Source organism: Telmatherina bonti (assembly GCF_933228915.1).
Source record: "Telmatherina bonti genome assembly, chromosome: 9".
In the NCBI taxonomy this organism is placed as follows: Eukaryota; Metazoa; Chordata; class Actinopteri; order Atheriniformes; family Telmatherinidae; genus Telmatherina; species Telmatherina bonti.
The window spans coordinates 1,595,837-1,622,758 of NC_136627.1; the positions used below are offsets into that span (position 1 = coordinate 1,595,837).

The 26,922-nt window shown below is 44.0% G+C and overlaps 1 protein-coding gene across 1 annotated transcript in view; it reads left to right on the forward strand.

Annotated features, from left to right (window-relative positions):
* Positions 1-26,922, forward strand: part of fat3a (FAT atypical cadherin 3a) — a gene marked incomplete at both ends in the record, with an annotated part of 121,436 nt that overhangs the window by 88,765 nt on the left and 5,749 nt on the right. The window contains 9 exons of the mRNA XM_079246235.1: positions 753-887; positions 1,006-1,160; positions 2,143-2,373; positions 2,565-2,811; positions 2,938-3,091; positions 9,632-10,344; positions 15,661-15,774; positions 18,036-18,095; positions 18,868-18,903. Coding sequence (XP_079102361.1) covers positions 753-887; positions 1,006-1,160; positions 2,143-2,373; positions 2,565-2,811; positions 2,938-3,091; positions 9,632-10,344; positions 15,661-15,774; positions 18,036-18,095; positions 18,868-18,903 — 1,845 coding nt within the window. The remainder of the gene's footprint in view (positions 1-752; positions 888-1,005; positions 1,161-2,142; positions 2,374-2,564; positions 2,812-2,937; positions 3,092-9,631; positions 10,345-15,660; positions 15,775-18,035; positions 18,096-18,867; positions 18,904-26,922) is intronic.

Here is a 26,922-nt window from a genome sequence, read left to right on the forward strand (position 1 = left end):
AAGCTAGTGGGAACTCTCGACCCTATTTCAGTTGAGAGTCAACAAGCTGCATAAAAACAAGAGAGAATTTTGTGAGTTTTTCATGGTGCTTCATCCCACATTCTCAACTCTCCTGCTCATCCCACAAATGGATTGCCAAAACAAACGTGGTTCCATTTAACAGGGAAATAAAAAGACTTTCCAAAACTACAGGATTTATTGCCAAAATGATTGTTACAAAGTAGTAATCAATCAAACACTTTTTTTCTACTTTCTGTGCTTGTATACAAGCTTTATACAGTTCATTTTTTAGGTTTAGTAAAAAAAAGACTTGTTGAAGATGAGGGGGTTAAAAGTCACACATTGCACTTATATAAGCAGGATATTCTATAAAAAAAACTATCACCATGTCACTTTGTTGTGAAGACGCTGGGCTTTTCAGGGATGAACACAAAATAACCAAATGTGCTTTTCTACAAATGTGAAATGCTGTAATGATTCTCAGTAGACTGTAGGCAATAGAAATGAGGACAGTTTTAGTTTTACAAACTTATTAAGCTTTTTTGTTTCACTGAATGCCAAATGAATCAAGCAGCAGATTTAAAGCCATTTAAAAGGTTCCCTGAATTAGGTTTTTATTAAGAATGTATATGATCATCAAATATCAATAGATACATTTGTTTTTAATGTTTCAGTGGTTGTGGAATGAAGTCATTTTTAGCCCGTGATCTTCTCAGTTGTAAGTTGTTCTGTCTGTGTGGACGTACACACAGATGCCAGCTGTCCTGTCCTGCTAGAACCGTGTGAAGACCAGCAGTGTCCTGCAGATATGCAATGTATTTCAGTAGGAGCCACCAGAGGACATTACGCTTGCCAGTGTCCACCAGGGAAACTTGGAATGTGTGCAGGTGTGTTTCCCCCCACCCCTACAAAAAACAAAATTCAAAGAAAGTAACCACTTAAAAGTCAGCATGACAACAATAATGCAGTGAGAGCGTTTGACATGAAGCTTTGCTCTGGTTGCAGGCCGTTTGTCTCTGAGTTTCTCAGGTAACAGCTACATAAAGTACAGACTGTCGGACCAGCTGCAGACGGACATGAAGCTTGCCTTCAGGATCAGGACGCTGCAGAGCAATGCAGTCATCATGTTCATGCAGGCAGAGCACTGCGTCCTTCTCAAGGTACACACACAGAAATACAGTTGTGCTGCTGCTGCACGAACCTGAGGAAAACTACAGAATAGGATATTCTGATTTGCTGAGCTCATCAGCTGTGATTGGTGGAGGACCGAAGTGTTAAAATCAATAGATAGTAGGAAAATGGTCCAATCTCCTTTAGTTTTTTATTGATCCTTGATAAAGCATCCTAATTTCAGATAATCTCTGGTCTCGTAGCTTTTTCTTAACATGTTTCTGTTCTTTGGTGGATGCCTGTCAATTACAGCTTAATGGAAATTACATTCACATCTCTTTAGCTAATCAAAGCCCACTTTAAAATCCACCAATCAAAACAAAAAGCCATGATCACCTGACCTGTTTTAACTAGTGATTACCATCAGGACAGAAAAAAATCAAACAAATCACTTCGATTCACACTGGAAGCTTAAAATGTGCAACTTTGTTGAGCAGGAGACGTAATAATTTCTCTTTATTTCATTTTACTGTTCTACATTTCCGATGGTATCCAAGTAGCACCGTTGTTATGGCTGGAATCCTGCTGGGGTGGCATGTCCTATCTTACACCACAATATAGCATGCTCTCATGTTGGGTTGTGTGATAATTTATTTTAACTGCAGTTTGTATCTATAATACATTTTAGAAAGAACAAAGTTGACCAAAGTGCTATGATGGGCAGCATGAAGGAAAATCAGTTCTTTCTACTATCATGTTATCCTAATTAATCCTAATTAATTAAGCCTAATTAATCCTGAAGAAGAAAAAAATGAGATGGTCAAGATGTTTCTGACATTATAGAGTCATCATCAGCAGCTGATCTAAAGTAAGTCAGGAGCAGAATATGAAGTTCTGATGTTTACAGGTTAGCAGGACACCTCGGTCATACTGCCATCATATTGGCTGACCAGAAGCTCTTTTTCTTGGTTAAATGCTTGAAGATGGTGTGAACATTAAGGGTTGTGTGCGTGTGTGTTTTTGTGAGTGCAGTTGCAGGACGGGAAGCTGTGTTTACAGCTAGCCTGTGGTTTCCATGGAGATGGTGACGGCCCTGACCGATTGGGTCGTCGCATCAGTGATGGCAACTGGCACACTGTGGTGATGGAACTGAAACACAATTACAGCAGCCTGGTGCTGGATGAAGGCTACGTGGAGCAACGCCACACGCCATCCTTCATGCAAACACAGTCTCCAGACAGGACTATTTACTTCGGTGCACTGGTCAGTCTCTGAGTAGCCACTCTCATGTGAGGTTTTGTTGCACAATAGACCTTCTGCAGACTCCTCAGCTTTAAGCAGCTATCTGATGTATAACATGCTCTGAATGACAGAACTTCACATGTGGTTAAAGGGTGAAAATATTCCAACTGTTCTTCTAAATTTAATTTCTAAATTTCCAACTATCTTGTTAGGTACAGTCCCCCGACTCACCCAGCCTTTCAGGCTCCCTGAAGGACCCGTGGGTGCAGAACGGATTCCAAGGGTGTCTGGACTCCATTATGCTGAATAGCAGAGAGCTGCCTCTGCAGAACAAACACTTGCAGCATGCAGAGGTAGTTGAACTGACTGAGATGAAGCTGGGCTGCATCCTCTACCCTGACCTGTGTCTGCATCAACCGTGCCATAACGGCGCGACCTGCACCAGTCTGCCCTCTGGTGGTGAGTCATAGGAAGGGGTTCAAGTTTTCAAAATGTGTTTGTGGGACTGTGTGTTACAGTCAAGAAAATATTACATTTACTGTATTTTTTGTTCCTGTCCACCTTCCTGTCTTATTTGTCTTTCAGGGTTCACATGCACTTGTAATCCTCAGTACACTGGAGGAACCTGTGAAATGGAGGTAACGGTGTGTCTTCCCAACCCTTGTCAGAACGGTGGTGTGTGCAAGCCCATCGGCAACGCATTCTTCTGCAGCTGCAGAAGAGGCTTCATGGGCCTGATGTGAGTTCCAGTAGAAACACACAAATCTGAAACGGAACAAGGCGCACTGTTGGGAAAAATATGGAACTATGAGATCATTAAGATCCAAAAGATCTCGCTTTCCTCTGCTTTGTAGGGTTGAGTTGGCAGCTTGTTAAATATCGCTATTAAAAGTAATAATAGAACTTCCTGTTGTGTGTTAGACCATATTCTATTTATAGAGAGGTTTGTGTATGTTCAACCAACAATGTCAGCAAAGGTATCAGGTGGAAGGTAGCGTTGGTACGCCTTTATGATGCATCTAACACAACTTATCGGCATGTTGTTGTAGTTTCCACTCTAGTCCATCAAAATAGATGTGCAAGAAACTGAAGCTCAAAATAAACCTCAAAACTAGAATGAATATCAATTCAATCATGCTACTCTTCAAAAATTTCAATTAATTGTAGTGTCAACAAACAAAAAAACAACAAATATTACAGTTATACTACAAAATATGACAGCACAGCTTTTAAAGGGGTCGGTTTGATGTTTGACAGAAAACAGAACAACTGCAAAACGTTTTCAGAAGGACGTTATTAGTTGGTTAAACTTTGGTTGTTTACCAATTGTTAATTTAGTGAAATTACAACGGGATATATATATCATTTTTCCATCCTAACCTGATTCTTCATGGTTGATGCGGCGCTACACGTAAACAACTGTTTATCCGTTGGTAATCCACATGTTTGTAAGATCAGGGTTTTCAAAGAAGGAAACAAAATGTGTTAAAGCTGAAATCTGGTGAAAAACCCATTCTTTGGTTTGTTGGTTATAGTGTCCTTAGCAACCACCATAGCAGCAAAAAAAAATGCAGAATTTCATTGGGAGATCCTAAAGAATGTATGTTGAAATATAAAACTATGAATTTTATCCATAAACAGATGAGTAAGATAAAAATAAAGTGCATATTAGTCACTAAAACATTGTGAAACCAAGCGAACGGCACCAGCTTTGGAGTTGGGCGCCAGCTGGAACGGTCCTGCTCCCCAAACCGGTCCTGCTCCCAGGAAACGGTCCTGCTCCCGGAACCGGTCCTGCTCCCAGGAAACGGTCCTGGTCCCAGGAAACTGTCCTGCTCCCAGGAACCAGTCCTACTCCCGGAAACGGTCCTGCTTTTGGAACCGGTCCTGATCCCAGGAAGCGGTCCTGCTCCCGGAACCGATCCTGCTCCCAGAACCGGTCCTGCTCCCGGAACCGGTCCTGTTTCCGGAACCGGTCCTGCTCCCGGAACCGGTCCTGTTTCCGGAACCGGTCCTGTTTCCGGAACCGGTCCTGTTTCCGGAACTGGTCCTGCTGCATGGAACGGACAAAAGTACAAATACGCTTTCTTCTTCTTCTCCCCTTTTTTTTTTTGCGTGTCTTGTCCAGCAGAATGATGGTCTGGATGCTGTGTTCTGCTGAGCAGATTTACTTTGCCAAAGGGAGTTTTACTGGTATGATGATCCCCTCGACTTTCTGGATTCTGATTTTATTTCTCTATTTATTTTGTATAATTGTAATCCAGAGTTTCTACTGCTGGACCAGACCAGCCAGACCTAAATTTAGGTTAAAAGGAATAAGAGCCAGATCCAGTTCTGAGGGACATCAGAATAATCCACCAAGTAAAAAACAGAAAAATCCGTCCTGAAGAACATCATGGAACTGACAGGAGAGAAGATTACAGAAAGATCTTCAGAAGAGACAGAAAGACAAAGAGAAAGAAAACACCTCAGAGAGAGAAGGAAAGAAAAAACAGACATTTGCATAAACATACATATATACACCCAGACGCATTCACCTATATAAACGCATGCACACACACATTCACACACTTCTCCTCTGAGAGAAAAGGATACATTGATGCGTGCTTCATCTAATCTGTATTCTTATATATTATGATAATATATTATAAAAATGTATCTCCACATTTAAAGCAGATGCAGGATTATGTCTTCAGAGTCTACATTACTGTGTATCATCCTTCAGTTTTACATCTGTGTCATCAAAAGCTGTTTCCTTTTACATCACCCTCATGTAACTCAAAAATCCAAATCCATCCACCTCAACCCTCAGGACTTCTCCTAAAACGACTTTTTTTCTCATTTGGGGAATTTTGACAGGCTTTGGATACATAATTAAAAACTGATGATTATTGATACATCGACTGGCGGGGGAGTCTTTTCATTTTCATCATCAAAGCTTGATTTCTAAACTGTGAGAAACTTCTTGTGTAGCGGTGAACACTACAAGCTTTAGCATCACATCCCTGCTGGTGGTGGCTTCAGCAGCGCAGGGTAAAGGAAGACCTGAAGCTGCAGCCTCCTGAGGGAACCGTCCAATAGAAAGACCAGGAAAGGTTTTGTTGGAGCCAAGTGTAGTTTATTCCCTCTGTGAAGCAACCTGACAGCGCTTTAAGCACCTTCCCCGCTGATCCTGTATGGCTGCTCCAGCGCAGAGAGACTGTGTGTTGCCCCCCCAGCATGAAGACCGCCTCGTTTCACTAAACTAGACTTTTACTTTCATACGGAACATCCAAGTCATGTGACTACTCACCTGAAAAACAGGAAAAAATCTGACCTACAACTGAGGCTACAACCATCCATCCATCCATCCATCCATCCCTTCATTCATTCATTCAGCGCTCAGTCTGATCAAGGCTCGTGGGAAACCCTGAAACTCATCAGACAGGCATCTTTATTTCCAGCCTCTCTTCCTCTTATCTTCTTCTGTGGAATGTTTTCTCGTTTCCGTCTTCACTCTGCTGACTGCACTCTGTTCTCGTCTCTCTGTCCTCGTCTGTCTGTCCTCGTCTCTCTGTCCTCGTCTCTCTGTCCTCGTCTGTCTGTCCTCGTCTCTCTGTCCTCGTCTCTCTGTTCTCGTCTCTCTGTCCTCGTCTGTCTGTCCTCGTCTCTCTGTCCTCGTCTCTCTGTCCTCGTCTGTCTGTTCTCGTCTCTCTGTCCTCGTCTCTCTGTCCTCGTCTCTCTGTTCTCGTCTCTCTTTCCTCGTCTGTCTGTCCTCGTCTGTCTGTTCTCGTCTCTCTGTCCTCGTCTCTCTGTCCTCGTCTCTCTGTCCTCGTCTCTCTGTCCTCGTCTGTCTGTTCTCGTCTCTCTGTCCTCGTCTCTCTGTTCTCATCTGTCTGTCCTCGTCTCTCTGTCCTCGTCTCTCTGTTCTCGTCTGTCTGTTCTCGTCTCTCTGTCCTCGTCTGTCTGTTCTCGTCTCTCTGTTCTCGTCTGTCTGTCCTCGTCTCTCTGTCCTCGTCTCTCTGTCCTCGTCTGTCTGTTCTCGTCTCTCTGTCCTCGTCTCTCTGTTCTCGTCTCTCTGTCCTCGTCTGTCTGTCCTCGTCTCTCTGTCCTCGTCTCTCTGTTCTCGTCTCTCTGTCCTCGTCTCTCTGTCCTCGTCTCTCTGTTCTCGTCTCTCTTTCCTCGTCTGTCTGTCCTCGTCTGTCTGTCCTCGTCTCTCTGTCCTCGTCTGTCTGTTCTCGTCTCTCTGTCCACGTCTCTCTGTTCTCGTCTCTCTGTTCTCGTCTCTCTGTCCTCGTCTCTCTGTCCTCGCCGTCCCACCTCTGTCCTCGTCTGTCTGTTCTCGTCTCTCTGTTCTCGTCTCTCTGTCCTCGTCTCTCTGTCCTCGCCGTCCCACCTTTGCACTCGTCTCTCTGTCCTCGTCTCTCTGTCCTCGTCTGTCTGTTCTCGTCTCTCTGTTCTCGTCTCTCTGTCCTCGTCTCTCTGTCCTCGCCATCCCACCTTTGCACTCGTCTCTCTGTCCTCGTCTGTCTGTCCTCGTCTGTCTGTCCTCGTCTGTCTGTTCTTGTCTCTCTGTCCTTGTCTCTCTGTCCTCGTCTCTCTGTCCTCGTCTGTCTGTCCTCGTCTCTCTGTCCTCGTCTTTCTGTCCTCGTCTCTCTGTCCTCTCTGTCCTCCCCTTCCCGCCATGCGCCCGGCTGCAGTTGCTGCTGATGTACAAAGTGGGACATGTCCTCGTCTGTCTGCCTTGGTCTCTCTGTCCTGGTCTCTCTGTCCTCGTCTGTTTGTCCTCGTCTCTCTGTCCTGGTCTCTCTGTCCTCGTCTGTTTGTCCTCGTCTCTCTGTCCTCGTCTGTCTGTCCTCGTCTCTCTGTCCTCGTCTCTCTGTCCTCGTCTGTCTGCCTTGGTCTCTCTGTCCTGGTCTCTCTGTCCTCGTCTGTTTGTCCTCGTCTCTCTGTCCTGGTCTCTCTGTCCTCGTCTGTTTGTCCTCGTCTCTCTGTCCTCGTCTGTCTGTCCTCGTCTCTCTGTCCTCGTCTCTCTGTCCTCGTCTCTCTGTCCTCGTCTGTCTGTTCTCGTCTCTCTGTCCACGTCTCTCTGTTCTCGTCTCTCTGTTCTCGTCTCTCTGTTCTCGTCTCTCTGTCCTCGTCTCTCTGTCCTCGTCTGTCTGTCCTCGTCTGTCTGTTCTTGTCTCTCTGTCCTTGTCTCTCTGTCCTCGTCTCTCTGTCCTCGTCTGTCTGTCCTCGTCTCTCTGTCCTCGTCTTTCTGTCCTCGTCTCTCTGTCCTCTCTGTCCTCCCCTTCCCGCCATGCGCCCGGCTGCAGTTGCTGCTGATGTACAAAGTGGGACATGTCCTCGTCTGTCTGCCTTGGTCTCTCTGTCCTGGTCTCTCTGTCCTCGTCTGTTTGTCCTCGTCTCTCTGTCCTGGTCTCTCTGTCCTCGTCTCTCTGTCCTCGTCTGTTTGTCCTCGTCTGTCTGTCCTCGTCTCTCTGTCCTCGTCTCTCTGTTCTCGTCTCTCTGTCCTCGTCTCTCTGTCCTCGTCTCTCTGTCCTCGTCTCTCTGTTCTCGTCTCTCTGTTCTCGTCTCTCTGTCCTCGTCTCTCTGTCCTCGTCTCTCTGTCCTCGCCGTCCCACCTTTGCACTCGTCTCTCTGTCCTCGTCTCTCTGTCCTCGTCTCTCTGTCCTCGTCTCTCTGTCCTCGCCGTCCCACCTTTGCACTCGTCTCTCTGTCCTCGTCTGTCTGCCTTGGTCTCTCTGTCCTCGTCTCTCTGTCCTCGTCTGTCTGTCCTCGTCTGTCTGTCCTCGTCTCTCTGTCCTCGTCTCTCTGTCCTCGTCTCTCTGTCCTCGTCTTTCTGTCCTCGTCTCTCTGTCCTCTCTGTCCTCCCCTTCCCGCCATGCGCCCGGCTGCAGTTGCTGCTGATGTACAAAGTGGGACATGTCCTCGTCTGTCTGCCTTGGTCTCTCTGTCCTGGTCTCTCTGTCCTCGTCTGTTTGTCCTCGTCTCTCTGTCCTCGTCTGTCTGTCCTCACCGTCCCGCCTTTGTCCTCGTCTCTCTGTCCTCGTCTCTCTTTCCTTGAAGTCCCGCCTTTGTCCTCGTATCTCTGTCCTCGTCTCTCTTTCCTCGCCGTCCCGTCTTTGTCCTCATTTCTCTGTCCTCCCCTTCCCGCCATGCGCCCGGCTGCAGTTGCTGCTGATGTACAAAGTGGGACATGTCCTCGTCTGTCTGCCTTGGTCTCTCTGTCCTGGTCTCTCTGTCCTCGTCTGTTTGTCCTCGTCTCTCTGTCCTCGTCTGTCTGTCCTCACCGTCCCGCCTTTGTCCTCGTCTCTCTGTCCTCGTCTCTCTTTCCTTGAAGTCCCGCCTTTGTCCTCGTATCTCTGTCCTCGTCTCTCTTTCCTCGCCGTCCCGTCTTTGTCCTCATTTCTCTGTCCTCCCCTTCCCGCCATGCACCCAGCTGCAGTTGCTGCTGATGTACAAAGTGGGACATGTCCCTGTCCATGCTACAACCTTTTGAACATGTGTTGCAGTGACTTGCTAGCTGGTATATTGTCTTCCTGTTGCCCGCTGAGACAAGTAGCCCCGCCCACCGGAGACCGTATATGGACCAAACCACTTTTTGGAATGGAGGGAGGGTGGTTATGATCTTTTATGAAAAACGGCTTTCACATCGCTTAGGTTGTTCTTTTGTTTAACTTTTCTTATATCACGGTCTGGGTGAATAGTCGATTCTGATTGGTTGCAGGGTGTGATAATGGACACCAGTTAAAAAAAGTTCTGTCAACGAGCCGAATAATCCTAAATCATTGTGCTGGCTCAAACGCCAGTTGGTAACCGTGGAAACAGAAATGTTAGCGACAAACGGACAAACCAGATTATTGGAAGGACGATGTCAAACGTGGTTACTGATGAATGTATCTGATCTGCCAGGTTTTAAGTTGTTTTCTGTTTTCATGGGGAGAAAAAATAAAGTTCACACCTCCGTGTCGTCCATTAATGTCTGATGATGGACACCTCGTCGGCATCATCCCTTACTTATATCATTCATTTAAGAATGTGTTTGGAATGACTTTTTGGGGGAAGTTTGCCCCTTGTCTCCTCCCCGGAATTCTGCCTCTCAGACGAAGCTGGAACTAAAAGAGCTGCTGGTCTCTTGCCCCCCCCCTTCTCCAGCTCATCCATTCTGAAAGCGTCTCCATGTGTCCGTTCATGACTTCATGACTTCATTTTACTTTTCCTGTCTGCTTTCTGTCCTCGCCAGAGACACTAGATTAACACAAATGTTTTTCCCTCTCTTAACTCCTACATCCCACAGTTGTGAGGAAGACGTTAATGAATGTGACCGAGGCAACCCTGAGGGCGAGTGTGAGAATGGAGGCACCTGCGTCAACACCCCTGGCTCCTTCTACTGTAACTGCACGCCCGGCTTCGTGGGGCAGCGCTGCAGCCTGCGGCCGGTCATTGTCCCTGACATGCAGGCTGGTCATGCTGTGGTTGGTAAAGAGGAACTGATTGGCATTTCTGTGGTGCTCTTCGTCATCACTGTCCTCATCTTCCTCTTCGTCGGTTTCCGGAAGAAAGTTTTCCAGAAGAACTACTCACGGAGCAACCTGTCTTTGGTCCAGGATCCAGCCACTGCTGCACTGCTCAACAAGGCCAACTGTGTACCATTTAAGACTTTACACTGCGCAGCGGGAGAACATGTAAACCTGTACTCGGAACAGGGGATGGAGCCCACCATAGTGGTAGGGACCGGGATAATCAGACCACCACAAGTTCCTGTCAGGCCAGTGGCTTATGGACCTTGTTTCCAAGGGAAGCCACTGGCCGAACTAGAGAAAGTGTCGGATGGCCACCTCATGGAGCATATTGAGTTGAGCACCTTTCACCCAGAAGCACCAAGATTCCTGACTGGAACAACCACAATGGGGCTGGTGGTGTGCAGTGTGGCCCCAACCCTACCACCAGTGTCTACCTGGCGCTCGGACTGTGACTCAATATGCAAGAGTCCCCTGAGCAGCGAGGAAGGTAAGTGTGCATTTTCATTTCATATTCTGGAGTTTATGTAGCAGTTGTCAGTAGTTTCTTTTCTTACTTTCTTTGTCCTAAATTTGACAAAGAAATTCAAGTCCATTTTTTTTCGGTTTGAACGATTTCAAAAGGATCAGTTCAGAATCCATTGATCCGTTCTTCGAATCCCAATGAATTATCTACATGTATGAACTAGAAAAGCAGTTGAAGAGCGCAAACCTCTGCCAAGGGTCACAGTTCCTGGATCCAAACGATGATCCAGATCACCACCAAGTTTAAATCAGTTCTTCCTTTTTACATTTCCAACAAGTCCTGAATATTTCATGAAAATCCGTCCAGAACTTTTTAAGTTGTGTTGAACACAAACAGACAAACAGATAAAGCCGGTTAAAACAGAACCTCCTTGGCGGCGGTAGGAAAATAATACTGACTTTACTACTATATACTACTACTATACTACTATTGAGGGGAGAGGATATTCTATACATTCAACCTTCACCGGGCTGTAAATGTGAGATGTGGCTGATTTTAAAGAGAAGTTCCAGACTTTTATTTTCCTTTGTGGTGTTAATAAACCATGATAAAATAAAAGCAGATTTTTCACATTAATTTTAACATTAACTCCTCATGCCCCTATTCTCGGGGCTTTACTGGGGGAGGGTACAGGTGGGGGAAGAGTGCCATCCATTAGGCCTTAGTCCGGGCTGGCCGGGCTGAAAGCGTAGGAGGGTTGTCGCCGGCCCTGGGGGGGGTGCTGGGTCAGCTGCATCTGTGGAGTGGTGGGGGGGACGCTGGGAGTGGTGGGCGGTAATTATGGGGGCCCTGATTGGGGCCATCCTGTCCTCTGCCCCCTCTGGGGCATCTCACATGGGACATGATGGAGGGGTGAGGTGAGGATGTGTGGGAGTAGGTGTATGGGGTTACAGATGGATGGTGCGGTGGCTGGGGGGGGGGGATTAGGGTTGGGATATAGGTGGGTAGGGGGGTGAGGGGATAGGGATGTGTGCGGATGGGTAGATGTGTGTGTGTGTGGAGGGGTATGTTGGTGGGTGGGTTGTATGTAATGGGGTGTGCCTGTGTTGGAGGAGTGAGGGTGTCTGTGGGGGGGCTGTGGGTGGTGGAGGGGTGTTTGGTGGGGCATGTGTGGTTGGGTAGAAGTAGAGGGATGGGGTGGCGGGGTGTGAGCGTGTGTGGGGGCGGGGTCGGTTGGGGTTTGTGTGACTTGGTATGGGTGAGTGAGTAGAGGTGGGGTGGGGGTGTGTATGTGATGGGAGATGTGTGTGGATTGCGGAGGGGTGTGTGGATGGGGGCTGAGAGGGGAGTGTGTGTTGGGGGAGGGAGGGTATGCATGTTTATGTGTGTGTGGTTTGGTGGTGGTGGGGGGGTGGTGTCCTGTACCCAGGGAGTGCAGCTGGTGCACTGGGGTGCGACCTGGCTGCCGCTAGGTGGCGGTCTGGGGATCCTGGTCCTCCGTCGGTGTGGGCTGTGCCCTCTGCCTGCGGGGGCGGGGGGCTGCTCTCGGGCTCTTGGGGCCCTGGGGCCTGTTCCCCCTGACTGCGGGGGACTCTGGTTGGGGTCCTCCTTCGCCACCTCCTGGGCGGATGCATGGCTGGCTCCGGAGTGGGGGGGTTGGGGTCTGTGCCTGGGGGTGACTGTCGGTTACCCGGGTCTCTGGGTTCTCCTGGCCTGCCTCTAGCCCTAGGCGGGCGGGGTCACATTGGCATGATCTCTCTTCTCTGAACACGTTCCACTCTAAATGTTCTGCATGAATGTTCTGCATGTGTCACAGTCACTGAGTCATCCAGCAAGTTTATTCATTAACAGCAGGAAGCTCTCTTTCTGTCTTTCTGATTTAACTCGCTGGTTTCTGGTCCTCCTGGTTGTCAGTTGGTTTGTTCTCCACAGGGACCATGAATCTAGAGTTGGCCTGTGTGGGTGTATATATTTATGTGTGTGGGTGGGTATGTGTGTGTACATATGTATGTATGTATATGTCTGTATGTATGTGTGTGGATATGGTGTGTGTATGAATGTATATATATATATATATATATATATATATATATATATATATATATATATATATATGTGTGTGTGTGTGTGTGTGTGTGTATATATGTATGTATGTATGTGTGTCTATCTATGTATATGTATGCATGTGTGTGTGTGTGTGTGTGTGTGTGTGTGTGTGTGTGTGTATATATGTATATATATACTGTATGTGCGAGTGTATATACATATATATGTAGGTGGGTGTATGTGCATGTACGTGTATGCATTGATATCTTTTTGTTTTTTATGTTCTCTTTTCTGTTCTCTTTCTGCCCCTTTCCTGTCCTTTCCGGTCGGGTCCAGCAGCATAAACTCTGTAATACAAACTATTATCCAAAGTAAATAGAACAACAAAATAAGAATCAAGAAATACAAGGGGATCATTACATCTATAAAAGTTCCCCTTGGCAAAATAAATTTGCTCAGCAGAACACAGCATCCAGAACATCAGTCTGCTTGCTTAAATGCTGGACAAGACAAAAAGAAAAGAAAAAACAAAAACAAAACATTAACTCCTCAAAATATGATGAAGACGAGTGATGTGCATGTCAGGTTTTTTTCAACCTGCGGGTCCCACATATCTGATTTAATGTTGCCGGCCACCCCACACCACGACGCACAGCCCATGCCACCCCGTCCCTCGATGCACAGCCCACGCCACCCCGCCCCGCGACGCACAGCCCACGCCATCCTGCACCGCGACGCACAGCACGCGCCACCCCACACCGTGACGCACAGCCCACGCCATCCTGCACCGCGACGCACGCGCCACCCCACACCGTGACGCACAGCCCACGCCACCCCGCCCCGCGGCACACAGCCCACGCCACCCCACACCGCGGCACACAGCCAACGCCACCCCGCCCCACGGCGCACAGCCCACGCCACCCTGCCCCACGACGCATAGCCAACGCCACCCCGCCCCACGGCGCACAGCTTTGTAGTTCTTGATGAAGCAGCTGTATAAATTTGAGCTGGGCTGGGCGAGGCCAGGAGGTGGGCCGGAGCTGGGCCAGGCCGGAAACTCACAGACACGGGTAAACTGGCTGGAGCGTACAATACCGCTGGTAAGCAGACAAACAGGAAGTGACTGGAGAGCAGTTAGAGAACGTTCCACAGTTAGAGGCAAAGCGTTCCACAGTTAGAGGCAGAATGTTCTACAGCTAGAGGCAGAGCGTTCCACAGTTAGAGGCAGAACGTTCCACAGTTAGAGGCAGAACGTTCCACAGTTAGAGGCAGAACGTTCCACAGTTAGAGGCAGAACGTTCCACAGTTAGAGGGTTAGCAAAGGGCTCCTGAGGGCCGACACACTTCAGACCAGACAGATACTCCTGGTTCCATTCAGACCTAAAAATAAATCAACAAATCTAGAAATCTTTCCGGGAACCTTGGTACCTTGGTTCCGGTCCCTTGGTTCCGGTCCCTTGGTTCCGCTACCTTGGTTCCAGTACTGGAAGCCAGTGGGGGGGATGAGAGCACTGGAGTTTTGGGCCTTTTTTTCCTTCCATTTTCACTCTTTATTTTTTTTTACCTGCGTTAATGTTTTTTGTTTATTTGTCTGTTTGTTTGCGTTGAAGACAACTGAAAACAATATGGAAGGATTGTCATGAAATATTCTGAAGTTGCTGGAAAAGGAAGAACTCAATAAATTCTGGTGGTGATCCGGATCACCGTTTAGACCCAGAAACTTTATAGAACTGCGGCCCTTGGCGCAGGTTTGCGCTCTTCGAGTCGTTTTCTAGTTTATTATCTAGAACTTGCAGGATTTAGCCATGTCCTACTACTGTCTTGTTATCTGTCATTTTGTTTTGGTTTGCAGTGAATTTTGTCCTCAGTAATGTCTTTTAATAAAAAAAAAAAAAGAAGATATCTAACATTTAAAGAGACTAAACTAATAATCTCCCCTTGAGGGAGCAGTCTTTGAACAGACCGATGGTACTTCCTGCCCTCTGTGTCTAACCCTAACCCTAACCCGGTCCCTCCGTGTCTAACCCTAACCCTAACCCGGTCCCTTGGTTCCGCTACATTGGTTCCGCTACCTTGGTTCCGCTACCTTGGTTACGTTACCTTGGTTCCGCTACCTTGGTTCCGCTACCTTGGTTCCGCTACCTTGGTTCCGCTACCTTGGTTCCGCTACCTTGGTTCCGCTACCTTGGTTACGCTACCTTGGTTACACTACCAAGGTAGCGTAACACAGGGGGGGGCAGGAAGTACCATCGGTACTTCCTGCCCCCCTGTGTCTAACCCTAACCCCCGGATGGTACTTCCTGCCCCCCCCCCCCCCCCCCCCCCCCCGTGTCCAACCCTAACCCTAAGCCATCCCTCCAGCACCAACAAAAAGTAAAGAAAAAGAAAATTCTTCCACGTGCGCTCTAACAGGAGTTACCGCCTGTAGAGACAACCATCACAGCTACCATCACAAAGATAACCCATAAACCTTCTGTAGACATATATATTCAGAAATACAATATGAGTGGTGTACGAGTAAATTAAAAGTTTGTGGAAATTAATACTCATCAATCATAATATTATGACCATGCATGTAAGATGAGCCCTGGAAGGAGGCTGTCCAGTCGGCAGTAGAGGTTGCCATGCAGTGTCTGGTTCAGGGATATTACTGATATCACTACTTTAGGTTGTGGAGATGACTCTTTCCAGTTCACAGTTAAAATTCACTGTTATGTATTTCATAAGAGAACTGTCAGGAAGGGAAAAGGGGGACCCAATTGCGGAAGCGTTAGCTTGTGGTGACAAAGACAGTTTATTTGCAGAAAAAGGTGGCAAATGGAGTCGGCGGAGCAAGTTGGCAGGCGAGCAGGCAGGAATGGCAGCTGAGGGACTGGAATGGCTGGTTAGCAGAAGGGTTTCTGTAACAACAAGCAAAGTTCTTTCAAAAGGCAAGGACAAAGGAAACACACGATCACAGAGACCAGACGTTACCAAGGAAGTGTATGCAACGATCCAGCAGAGAGTAGTGCTCAAACCAGAGTAGATATACTGTGGCCATGAAATGAGATGATTGCCTTCAGCTAGGAGGAACTGCCAACAAAGGCTCCACCTAACCCAAGACACACCCACACACACACACCAGGTCCCTCAGACCCATGACAAGAACATTACTTTGTGTTTCTCGAGCTGCCTGGTTAAATATTAAATATTCTGGCAGATCACTGATTTGTATTTCATAGATCAAGTAGCTCAGATTGAGCTGATGCTGAAAAGGTCTGCCAAACCCTTGTTCCACCGAATCTCTCTCTGCAGGGAACATGGTTGGCATGGCAGAAGAAGAAACGTGTGTTTCGGGGAGCAACAAAGGCAGTAACTCCGAGGTCCAGTCTCTGAGTTCCTTTCAGTCCAACTCCTGCGATGACAATGGTAAGACCTCTCATTCCAGCAGGAGTGGAGACAAGCCCCACTCCCTTCTTTGGTTTTAATATGTTGTTCCAACAAGTGTCTTCTCTTTTCTCAACCTTTGCCTCCCATTGTGTCATCAGCAACTTTGCTTTAAATCTGTAGCTGCGTTCTCATTACATTTTTTCTCAAAGTAAAAGTGATATTTGTAAGTTTTTTACAGGCGTTTCCACTGAACTGTGTTTAGCTGATAAGTCTCAGCTGCAGCTTATGGAAGGTAGCCATAAAGCATTATTTTGTTTCTTTTTGACTTGCTGCAGTAAAATTTGGCTTTTCAAAGCTTTTTTCCCTCATTCTCATTTCTAAAACTCTTTGCTGCAGTTTGTTTCTGTACTGGAAATGAACTGGTCCCAACTGGTCCCATGACCCCCAAAGTCACGTCCAGCAACACAAAATGCAAATCGTGTTTTCATGATGTTTCTTTCTCGAAACATCTGTAAAACCTCCTCATGAGAGCGTAAAAACTTTTTAGCGATATTTCAGTGTTTCCACTGGCATTGCTTATTGTGATATTTAGTTTTACCGCAGTACTGGGTGTAATGGAAATGCAGCTTATGACAAAAATGTGTCAATCATTTGACTGGACAGCAACGTTTTTCACCTTTTGGGATACAAAGTGTTGGAAACTTTCGCAAGTGGCGTTTCAGTTCTGTGAACTGTTTAGCTCTATGGTCACTATTATGTGATGATCTTCATGTTGTACATTAATAATGTGTGGAATTTTCCATCTGTCACAACAATGGACCTTCCAGCAAAATACTTTGAAAATAATCTTCCACTTTCTCTTCAAAATCCCATTAATTCCCCTGAATCTAAGGGCTATGCCATCTTTGGGATGTAGAAATAATAGTTATTTTTCCCAAAAGCAAGGTCTTCTCTGTCAATATATGTCCGTAGTCTTATCTTTTATACTTGTATATACATGGCACCATGTGTTTGGCCACACCTCTTTTATTTTGTTAAATCTTGAATTATAATCAATTCTAGTTGAAACTGAGAAAAAAAAAAATAAAAAAAAAATATATATATATATATATGTATATATATATATATATATATATATATATATATATATATATATATATATATATATATATATATATATGTATGTATGTATGTATGTATGTATGTATGTATGTATGTATGTATGTATGTATGTATGTATGTATGTATGTATATATATGTATGTATGTATGTATGTATATATATATATATATATATATATATATATATATATATATATATGTATGTGTATATATATATATATATATATATATATATATATATATATGTATATGTATATATATATGTATATGTATATGTATAAAATCTGAAATCCATTTTGTTTAGGTGTAGTCAACTGTTTCCAGATTTGGCCAAGGCAATAAAACTGGCTGGGAAAAGCACCACTCATGTTATTTGGCTAAAATACACAGCTTGACAGTATTGCAAACTTTTCTTCATGTATGTAAAAGAATTCTTTCATCTTGGTTTGTAGCAGTAGAGCAACTTTAGAAGAAAGGCTGTTTGGTGAGAATCAGCTTGTCCTGCAGACAGTGAGAATTTTCAACCCTCGTCCAGGAGGACCATTTCCTTTTTATCAACAACCCTCAAACATCCCAGCCTTACAGTGGTTTTTCTTTTTCTGATGTCAAGCTGCTTTTATGTCTTTTTCATTATATTGGATTTATAGATTATCTTATATATATTATATCTTATTCATTATATTTGATTTGGAAAGTTGACCACTATTGTCATATTGGACAGTTCCCTCTAACATAATAAAAAAACATGGTGTCCCTGCGATGGCCTGGCGAGCTGTCCAGGGTGTACCCCACCTTTGGCTCACACACTGCTGGGATAGGCTGCAGCTTCCCGCCACCCTTTTTTGGGATTTGATGGTCAGGATGATGAATGAATGAATGGTGAAACATGTGCTAGTATTTTTCATATTTATGTTTCACGTAGTTTTCAAATCCATTGTTGCCTTTTTACTTGTTTATATACTCATTTTAAACAAAACTATATTGCTATATGTGACAAAATATTTTGTGCAAAATTTGCCCTCAGAATCCCATTCACCTTGAGGTTGGAGCAGGTCATTGTTTCTGTCAACAGTAGTGTGTTTCTGTCACACATGTGAGGGAAATCCTGAACAGCAACATGCATTTTTCACTTTGACTGCCTGTATTTTAAAAGTTTATCTTTTTGTTTCCCTCCACAAGCCTCCATTGTGACTGTCATCCGACTGGTCAATGATGCAGTCGACACAATTGAAAGTGAAGGTACCATGTCTCGTGTTCTTGTGTTTTTTCTGTTGCTCTTCCTCAGGATTTGGGGTTAGCCAGGCTAAACCTTAAAGACAAACACAATGTGTTTCACTTGGCCAGGAGCCTGGAAGATATAATTTTTTCCTCTGCATCTTTGAGTCTCCACATTACTCAGTTGACAGTTGGTGGTAGTAAGTTAGTTTAGCAGGTAGCCAGCATGTGCATGTTCGCTGAGTTCACTCAAAGTCCAGATAACCCAAAGCAAGCCTGAACTCAGCTCAGAGGACATCTTGGACAGGTGAAGGCATTTAGACTCCAATGAGAAGTTTAATAGTGTCTCTTGGATTTTTTAATACCCTGTAGGTTGAAATTTCTGTAAACTCCATGTTTAGTCACCATGTCAGCTTGTTGTTTAGCCGTGGCCCTGCATTAGTTTGTCTTTACTCAGTTTACGTCGCTTTTCAGCTGGAACGTTACATTCCTAGAGTTTAGTCTTAGGTTTAATGAAACTTTCCCCTGGTGAGCAAAGATGAAAACACCCCCAGGGTTCATAGAAATGGTGTTTCACAGGATTCAAAGATACTAAAGTAACTTGTTTGTTTGTTTTAGGAAGAACTGATCTGTAGGATAAAACACTAAACCTCAGTTCTGTTTAATCAAGAATGTATTGCTGCTATTTGTACAGAAACACAATCTGCTCATTTATTTTATCCTAACAATATTTAAAAGACGAGGCCTGATGACCCAATGCTAAAAGCAGCTGTTTTCTTGTTTTTCCATCTGACAGTGTTAGTTATGGATCAAAGTGAAAGCTACAACAAAGGTGACCACCAACCCACTACACTTGTGCACTACATAGCTCTCTCTCTCTCTCTCTCTCACACACACACACACACACACACACACACACACACAACCATATATGTCAATTTTGTGTATATATATATATATATATATATATATATATATATATATATATATATATATATATATATTACCAAATTTATATTAAGAGTCCACAACATGTTGAAGTTATTTTAACTTTATAAATGTTTTCATCCATATTAAAAAAAACATTAATATTGAATGTCTCTGATCATGCAGCGAGGTGATCACCTCCTGCTGCTAACAGAGAAGAGAAAACTACACCATCCTTTATTGTTATTCACCAAGAGTCCTCCATACCACCAGATTTTATATACATACATACATACATACATGCAATGACATATATATATATATATATATATATATATATATATATATATATATATATATATATATATATATATATATATATATATATATATATAATCCCTAATCTGTGGGACTCTTAATTAGAGAATACGTGGAGCTGTGGCTGATAGTTGAAGTATATAAAATACACTTTAACTTTGGGTCTGTACAGTTTTAGCCAGGATTTTTTTCGATTTCATTTTTACTGTTTCAAAGTTAAATCAATTTTCCAGACATTAATACAGTTTGAGTTTATTATATTAATCTCTTCTACTATTATTTGATTTAATCAGCCCTGAAAATCCATTTAAAGAAAGAAAATGTTGATTTTGTGGTTAAAATCCAATTAATCGAGAATAAATAATTACAAAGCCTGTAATTAATTAGATCAATTTTTAATGAAGTCCTTCACAATATATGTATATTTATAAAGTCACTGTTTTTAAGTGCTTGAGTTTGTGAAGATGCATGTAAATATTTTGGTTTACCTTTGCCTTTTAGTTGAAAGCTCACAGTGAACCAACCTTTGTTACAAGAATCATTGCTCATATGTCAGAAGACCACATCGTAACAACTCCGAGTATCATAACCAGTTGAATTTTTACACTGAGGTAAAGTAACGTGTTAGAATGAAACCTGGAAAATCCTACCTTCATACGGACGGTACTTAGAACCCATTTATGGCCATTTATGGCCCTTATATCCATAATGAGGATGTCTGTTTCACATGTCGTCCTATGTCCTGGTCCTATCCTTCCATCTTTTACATTGCCATGGTTGTTGGAAGTTTATGGGCAGAGCTGAGTTCAGACTTTACTTCTGTATTTGAAACCTGTTTAAAGGAGTAGTAGTGTGTTTATCTACAATCTAGGTTTTTCATATTAGCTTGAGACAAGGCCTAAAATGTTGGGGGTGAACCTAAATCCAGCATTTCAGGCTTTGTTTAAAGATAGTATGATTGTCCTAGATTGCAAATAATATTAAAACCAGAGATAAAACTCTAAAAGTGACTTTAATGGGTTAGTTGAAATATATATACTAGGAATAAGTTAAGTGAGTGTAGCCTGATCAATCTTCCAGATTTTTATAAAAAAAACAGTTTCGTAAAATGACAGTAAAGCTAGTATTTATTCAGCAGCAAAATGATCCGTGGTCATAAAACCTAAATATGTGGGTTAAATTGGGGAATTGTAGCCAAACCCTCTAAAAAGACAACTTTAATCGTAAGTCAATGACTGACACCAAGAACAGCCAATAGGAAGCGGAGAAAGTAAAAAAAATCCCTGTAGAGACAAGAATGGAGAAGTTTTTGTCGTTGTTTATGACTATAAAGCTTCTAAGTTTTACATTTTCCACTGCTTTGCTAGATGTTTGACCACTGCAGTCCAATCACTGTGGGCGGTCCGCATCACATGACCACAGCAGTCCAATCCCTGTGGGCGGTCCACATCACATGACCACTTCAGTCCAATCCCTGTGGGCAGTCCAGTTACTGAATGCAGTAACTGGACCCCTAAGACAGCCATATCATGTGATGCGGACCGCCCACAGGGATTAGACTACAGTGATCATGTGGGATTTGACTACAGTGATCATGTGATGTGGACCGCCCACAGGGATTGGACTGAAGTGGTCATGTGATGCGTCATATGACTACTTCAGTCCAATCCCTGTGGGATTGGACTGAAGTAGCTGGAGTAGCGAACCCAGCCATACGCTGGAGTAGCGAACCCAACCAGACAGCGGAGTAGCGAACCCAGCCAGACGCTGGAGTAGCGAACCCAGCCAGACGCTGGAGTAGCGAACCCAGCCAGACACTGGTGAAGCTTACTGATGTTTCCAGGACTTAAGTTGATCCATTTTGTGATCCTCCTGAGCCTTCAGAAAACACCTTAAGAGCTGCATGACAGAAACATAATATGAGCTATTTCCTTCATAAGTGAGGCCTTATTGTTTTAGATATTAAACACACAAACATCTATTCATCAGCATAATATTTTGACACAGGATCATTAAAGTCCTTTTCAAACAAGATGCTAACTTATTAGAAACATGACTTTGATTTCTTACAGCTTGTAGCTCTGATCACGGCATAGCTGTTACAAGAGAAATGCACTTAAACGCTTGTTAAGCTGTTGGAGAACACAATCATAAATGGTTAGAACCAAGCAGTAGCTTCTTCCCATTCCAGCTAGGCGCCTAATTGTCAGAGATCCGAAGCCTTGCAGTACAACAGCCATTACTTAGACGATGCAAATTCCCTCCGTTTTTACCGTCATTGTCCTGCTTACATGATAAGAAAACCAGACGTTTACAAAAACTGTGGCAAAATAAAAGCCTTTATAGTGCAAAGAATAAAACCAAAATAAAAGCTTCGGGAAGTGGTTATCATACAGTTGTGTCCTTTACAAGTGGTTTTGTGTCAACTGGACAAGTCAACACTGCCCCTGTGATTTCTGTTTTCTGTCTTCAGCCTCTTGAAAACAGACCAGATTTTGGACATGATCACTGCTGGAGAAAGCATTGAATGAAATGTTTTTATGAGAAGCTGATGTCTTTGGCCTTCTGTCAACAGTGTAAACAGCAGAACTATATAGTGTCCCAAAATATCCCTGAGTGGTGTGCTCACAGTTTGGTCACTGTTCTTGAATTATTTGACTATTTATGAGTAGATGAGTGCTGGGCCAGTCCAAGCAGACTGATGGACCAGTTGAATACCCCTGTTCTATGGGATATTCATGGGTTTCATGTGACGTTACTGCGTTTCAGCGGCGCCATCTTTAGGACCGTCCTGAGACCGGAAGTACAGTGTAATCATGCCATCTATATGCTATGTGGTCGGTTGCGATAACGCCAAGGGAAAACAAACAGGACTTACGTTTTACAACATGCCTAAAGAAAACGAACGAAGACAGAGGTGGATTGCTGCCAGAAGACGGGATCACTGGACTCCCACTAAACATTCATGGCTTTGCGCTGAACACTTTATTTCAGGTGAGTACATATGTAGCTTAGTGTTAGCATGCTAACAATCTTGATGTTCAATATTAAGAAGTTGCGATCAGTGAACACAATTAGTTTAAAATATTGATATTAAATTATTATCGACCCAGTCAATTACAAGTTAGTTAGTAATTACAATTATTGTTCTAACTTGTTTTTGTATCTACTGTACTGCTGCAGGTAAAAAGAGTGACAACCCCTTCACCCTGATTATGTTCCAAGCTTGTTTGCCTTCGTTACACCTGAGCAACCGCAAAAGAAACTGTACGCTTACAGGAAGTTTGAGCAAACACAAGCACTCAAACGGAAACTAGGTGCAGTACAAGATGTTGGGATGGTGGCTGCCAGTGGCATCATTAGTGATCCTCACACCGACCATGAGGACATGACTGAAGAGGATCCAGGTGAGGCCACCGACCACCGCTACTGCAAGGAAACCATGTTGACTGAGGACACCATGCACCGGTGCAGCCTGCCAGGCCACTGTGAAGAGACTGACAGAAGAGTGCCGAGCACTGAGAGCAGAAGTTTGTCAGCTAAGACAAAAGGTCAGCCAGTTCTCCTTCAGCCAGGAAGCCTTTGTAAACAATGATGACAAGGTGCAGGACTTAACTGGCCTTCCATCTCATGCCAAACTTATGGTTGTTTCAGCTTTGCTTCGGGATTCCTCCAAGTTGGACATGGACTGTCTCCCTTTCAAAGCTTCATTATGACGCTTATGAGAATGAGACGAACATGCCGCTTCATTTCTTTTCTTGTCTTATATGTTTAATGTGTCCAAGCCAACTGTGAGCCGTGTTTTTAACAGTACATTAGATGTTTTACATGATAGATTGTCCAGATTAATAGAATGGCCCCCAAAAGAGCAGATTCAGATGAGTCTACCAATGTGCTTTAGGTCCAGTAACTTCTGAAACTGTACGTCCATAATCGATTGTTTTGACATTTATATTGAAAGACCTAAAAACATGAGAGCCGGAGCACAGACCTATTCACAATACAAACATCACAATTCGGCAAAGTACCTAATAATTACCCCACAAGGAGTCATATCTTTGGTGTCTAGTGGTTGGGGAGGGCGAACCAGTGACAAGTACATGACTGAAAACTCTGGCTACCTGGAACATCTGTCCCCTGGCGATGTGGTCCTGGCAGACAGAGGCTTCACCGTAAGAGATGCAGTCTGGTTGCATGGTGCTTACCTTAAAATACCTGCCTTTACTAAGGGGAAACAGCAACTGCATCCTACCCAACTTTAGGATTCCAGGGGACTTGCAGCTGTTCGGATCCACGTTGAACGGGTCATTGGTCTCGTGAGGAACAAGTACACAATTCTTCAAATACCCATTTCTCTGTGGCAGACATCAACTGCAGGAAAGCTCACATCGCTGGATGAGATAGTCAGAGTGCTGTTCTCTGTACAACATCTGTCCATCTGTTGTCCCGTCAGAGTAATGTGTGTGCAGGAACGTGATGCTCTTTTTGGCTTCAGCCATTAGTCAATTTATTACTGATTAATCGACTTTTAAATGGGCACCGTGTTTTTAAGTTGTCAGTTTTTCATTGAGTAATAAATCTTGACAGAGTGAGGCCTCTCTTCTCACTTCCCGTCTCTGCTGTTTACAGTAATTCTCTCTGCTTGGTTTATTTGTTTATAATTTGTTTCAACAAAAAGGTTTAATAAAAGTTGTATTTAAAAAAGAAATATTTCATGTTTTATTTGATAGAAATTTTACATTTACCTGTATCTTCCTAAATATAAAAGCAACAAATTTGATAATAGCCAATAATAAATGTTTCATTTAAGGACAGACGAGCAGAATAATCATTTATTTTCACATATATGTAGGCAATACTAGACTTCTTCCAAAGAGCCATTATAAGTCAGATAAAAAGTGAACCCAGTTATTTTTAGCATCTTTTAGTGATCAAATTATCCCTCCTGCCAGTTGATTTAGCTTGTTTGCACTTTCAAACAATTTTTAAAGCAATATTGGAGATTGTAAAAACACATTGAAAAACATTAGCTCCTCTGATACCTTTAAATATAATTAGCCAGCTGGGGTTTTAATATTGAGATGAGTTTACTTGTTTGAAACTTAAATATTTGTTAGTTTAAAAAATGTTTCAAAGTAATGGCTTGTTTAGTCAGTAAACATGCTGAAAATTATTCAGTACTCTCTTTGTTCAACACACTTAAATTCTAAAGTTGTATAAATGAAATGATCACAGTGAAATAAATCTTTGAGCATTTTATATGTTCTAATGAAAACAAATAACATGAAAAACAAACTTTGAACATGCAAACTGTTGCTGAACCTGCTCTTTGCACTCCACACATTGCCTTGGGCACCAGGATCAGCTTAAGACAGGATCTGTGAAAGTTCTTCTGTCAGCAGCTTCCAGACGATGGAATCTCAGTCTGCCGGTTGATCGTGACTGCATCCCGGTTCAGTGGTTGTGGAACTGAGGCGAGGAGCTGTGTAGCATTTTCCCAGCAGCTCTGGTAGCGCCCCTCTCTTGATAAATTCCACCACTTTGCTGTAGGCATCGTGGAAGAAGGCAGGATTATACGAGATGCGCTGGGTGAAAGCTTCCTGCAGTGTCCAAACCATGAAGTCGCAGTAGCTTGCCTCTGCAACATGCACTTGGTGCATGTACTTGTGGTCGGGTTTCAGAGACATAACCCCATCCCCTCCCATGGCAAGACAGAAAGATGGATCCTGGCGGTTCTGGCTGAGGGAGCAGACGGGTCCTGAAGGGGCATCTTGGTTCTGAAACGCCATCACCATGGCAAGCACAGGAAACCAAACCATCTGGTGAAGCTCCAATCCAGGGGTATTCTGGGTTGATGATGAACCCTGAAACCCTTACTTGGAGGCTTTTGTGGTGGTCCTGCAACATAGCTTGCTCTTGCTCTCTCCTCGCACACCTGACCCCATCTGACAAAGATTGTAATACGAAATGTGAATCAAAATTTGACCAACTAAAGTTTAAACTCAATGGATCCTGCTGAATGCATGGTTCTCTGGCATTACATTCTCAGTAGATGTACTGGAAGCTGTGCAGAGGTCTCCTGTCAAACTTATCTATGTACCTTGGGAGGGACGGGGATAGCAAATCCTTCTGATCAAAGATGCTAAAAAGTGATGATGCGACTCTTCCTCTGGTCAAACCAAACCTTTACTTTGCTCCCTGGTCTCTTCCTCAACCATCACACTGGAAACAAACAGTGACACATGAATATAGTTCTAAAGCACACTGATGAAGCAGCCACAGTACAACTTTCCAAATGAAAAATAAAACTTTTGTTCCATTTCTCCCAAACTGAAATGATGTTACCTTTAAATATTTACAGCTAAATACTCCAAATAATTTGAAATGTTCCAATTCAGGTTTCAAATTCCTGCTGCTGTGTTAGATGAAGATTGTCAACCAGGAGGGAGGACCATCTGAAGCCGGGAGCTTGAGAACAAGTTGGACAGAGGAGTGGACAGGTCCAGCTGCATCACCTTCGGGATGAACCTGAAAGAGAGGTTCATCCCAAAGGTGATGAAATGAGACACTTTAAGTTCTGATCTGTCTGACCTGTAAGAGTGTTCCTCTGAAACAGACAGGATCGCACTTCTTTTGGGCTTGGACTCCTGCTTCTCGCTGTCATGTAGCATGTCCAGAAATCTCTGGCACTCTTCATCAGATGGTATGATGTCAGGACCAGGAGCTCCAGTCTGGTGGGGCTCTTTATGAGAAAAGCTGATGTTTAGCTCTTCATGTGGAAGTCCCTGAACAGATGTGCTACTCGGCTGAATGTAGCACAGTGCTTCTGCATGCAGGCCTGTCCGCTTCTCACCTCAACAGCAGCTACCACTGATTACATGAAGGCTGCCACATGAGAACCCAAGCCTGCAGTGAGCCGTGACTACGGTCCCGTCCTCCTGCACCGTGATCCAGGGACGTCTGGGGTCAGACTCAGACTCTGTCAATGTTTTACCTGAAGTTTACAACACAGCCACACAAACACAAGAAGAAACTGTAAGTTTAGTGTTCCAGCGAGAATACCGGCTTTTGATTATGTTCAGTGTCAGATAATCAGGGTATTATAGATTATTTGGGTATTTCGACATTAATTATAACAAAACAGTTAAAGAAGTAATAAATAAATGCCACGTTACTTTTATGGTTGTTTTTTTCGCACAGCAAACTAAGGCGCTTGTAAACACAGCGAGACAAAAGGAGATAGCAAACGTAACTTTCCCAGTTTTAACCACATATTAAGCTAGCAAAATAGTGAATGAAGACGTACCTTTCCTGTGATGAAGAAAAGATGTTTGTCCATCAGATGGTGAAGTTTGGCATCCGTTACCCATCCTGATGTAAAGTAGCAGCGAGCGGCGGTACTCTTATATGCTGTACTGTTAGCTCCTGGGGAGCTCAAAGATGGCGCCAGTGCTAGGCAGCGCGTCTGCTACCTGTCTGTTTTCACGCATTTTGGTAATTTTGCTTGTGACATTTTTTGATGATTTTAATTTTTGCTGATTGTTGCTGATTGTGTTATTGTACCCATTTTTATGTACAGCAGTTTGTGATTTTTATCTGTGAAAAG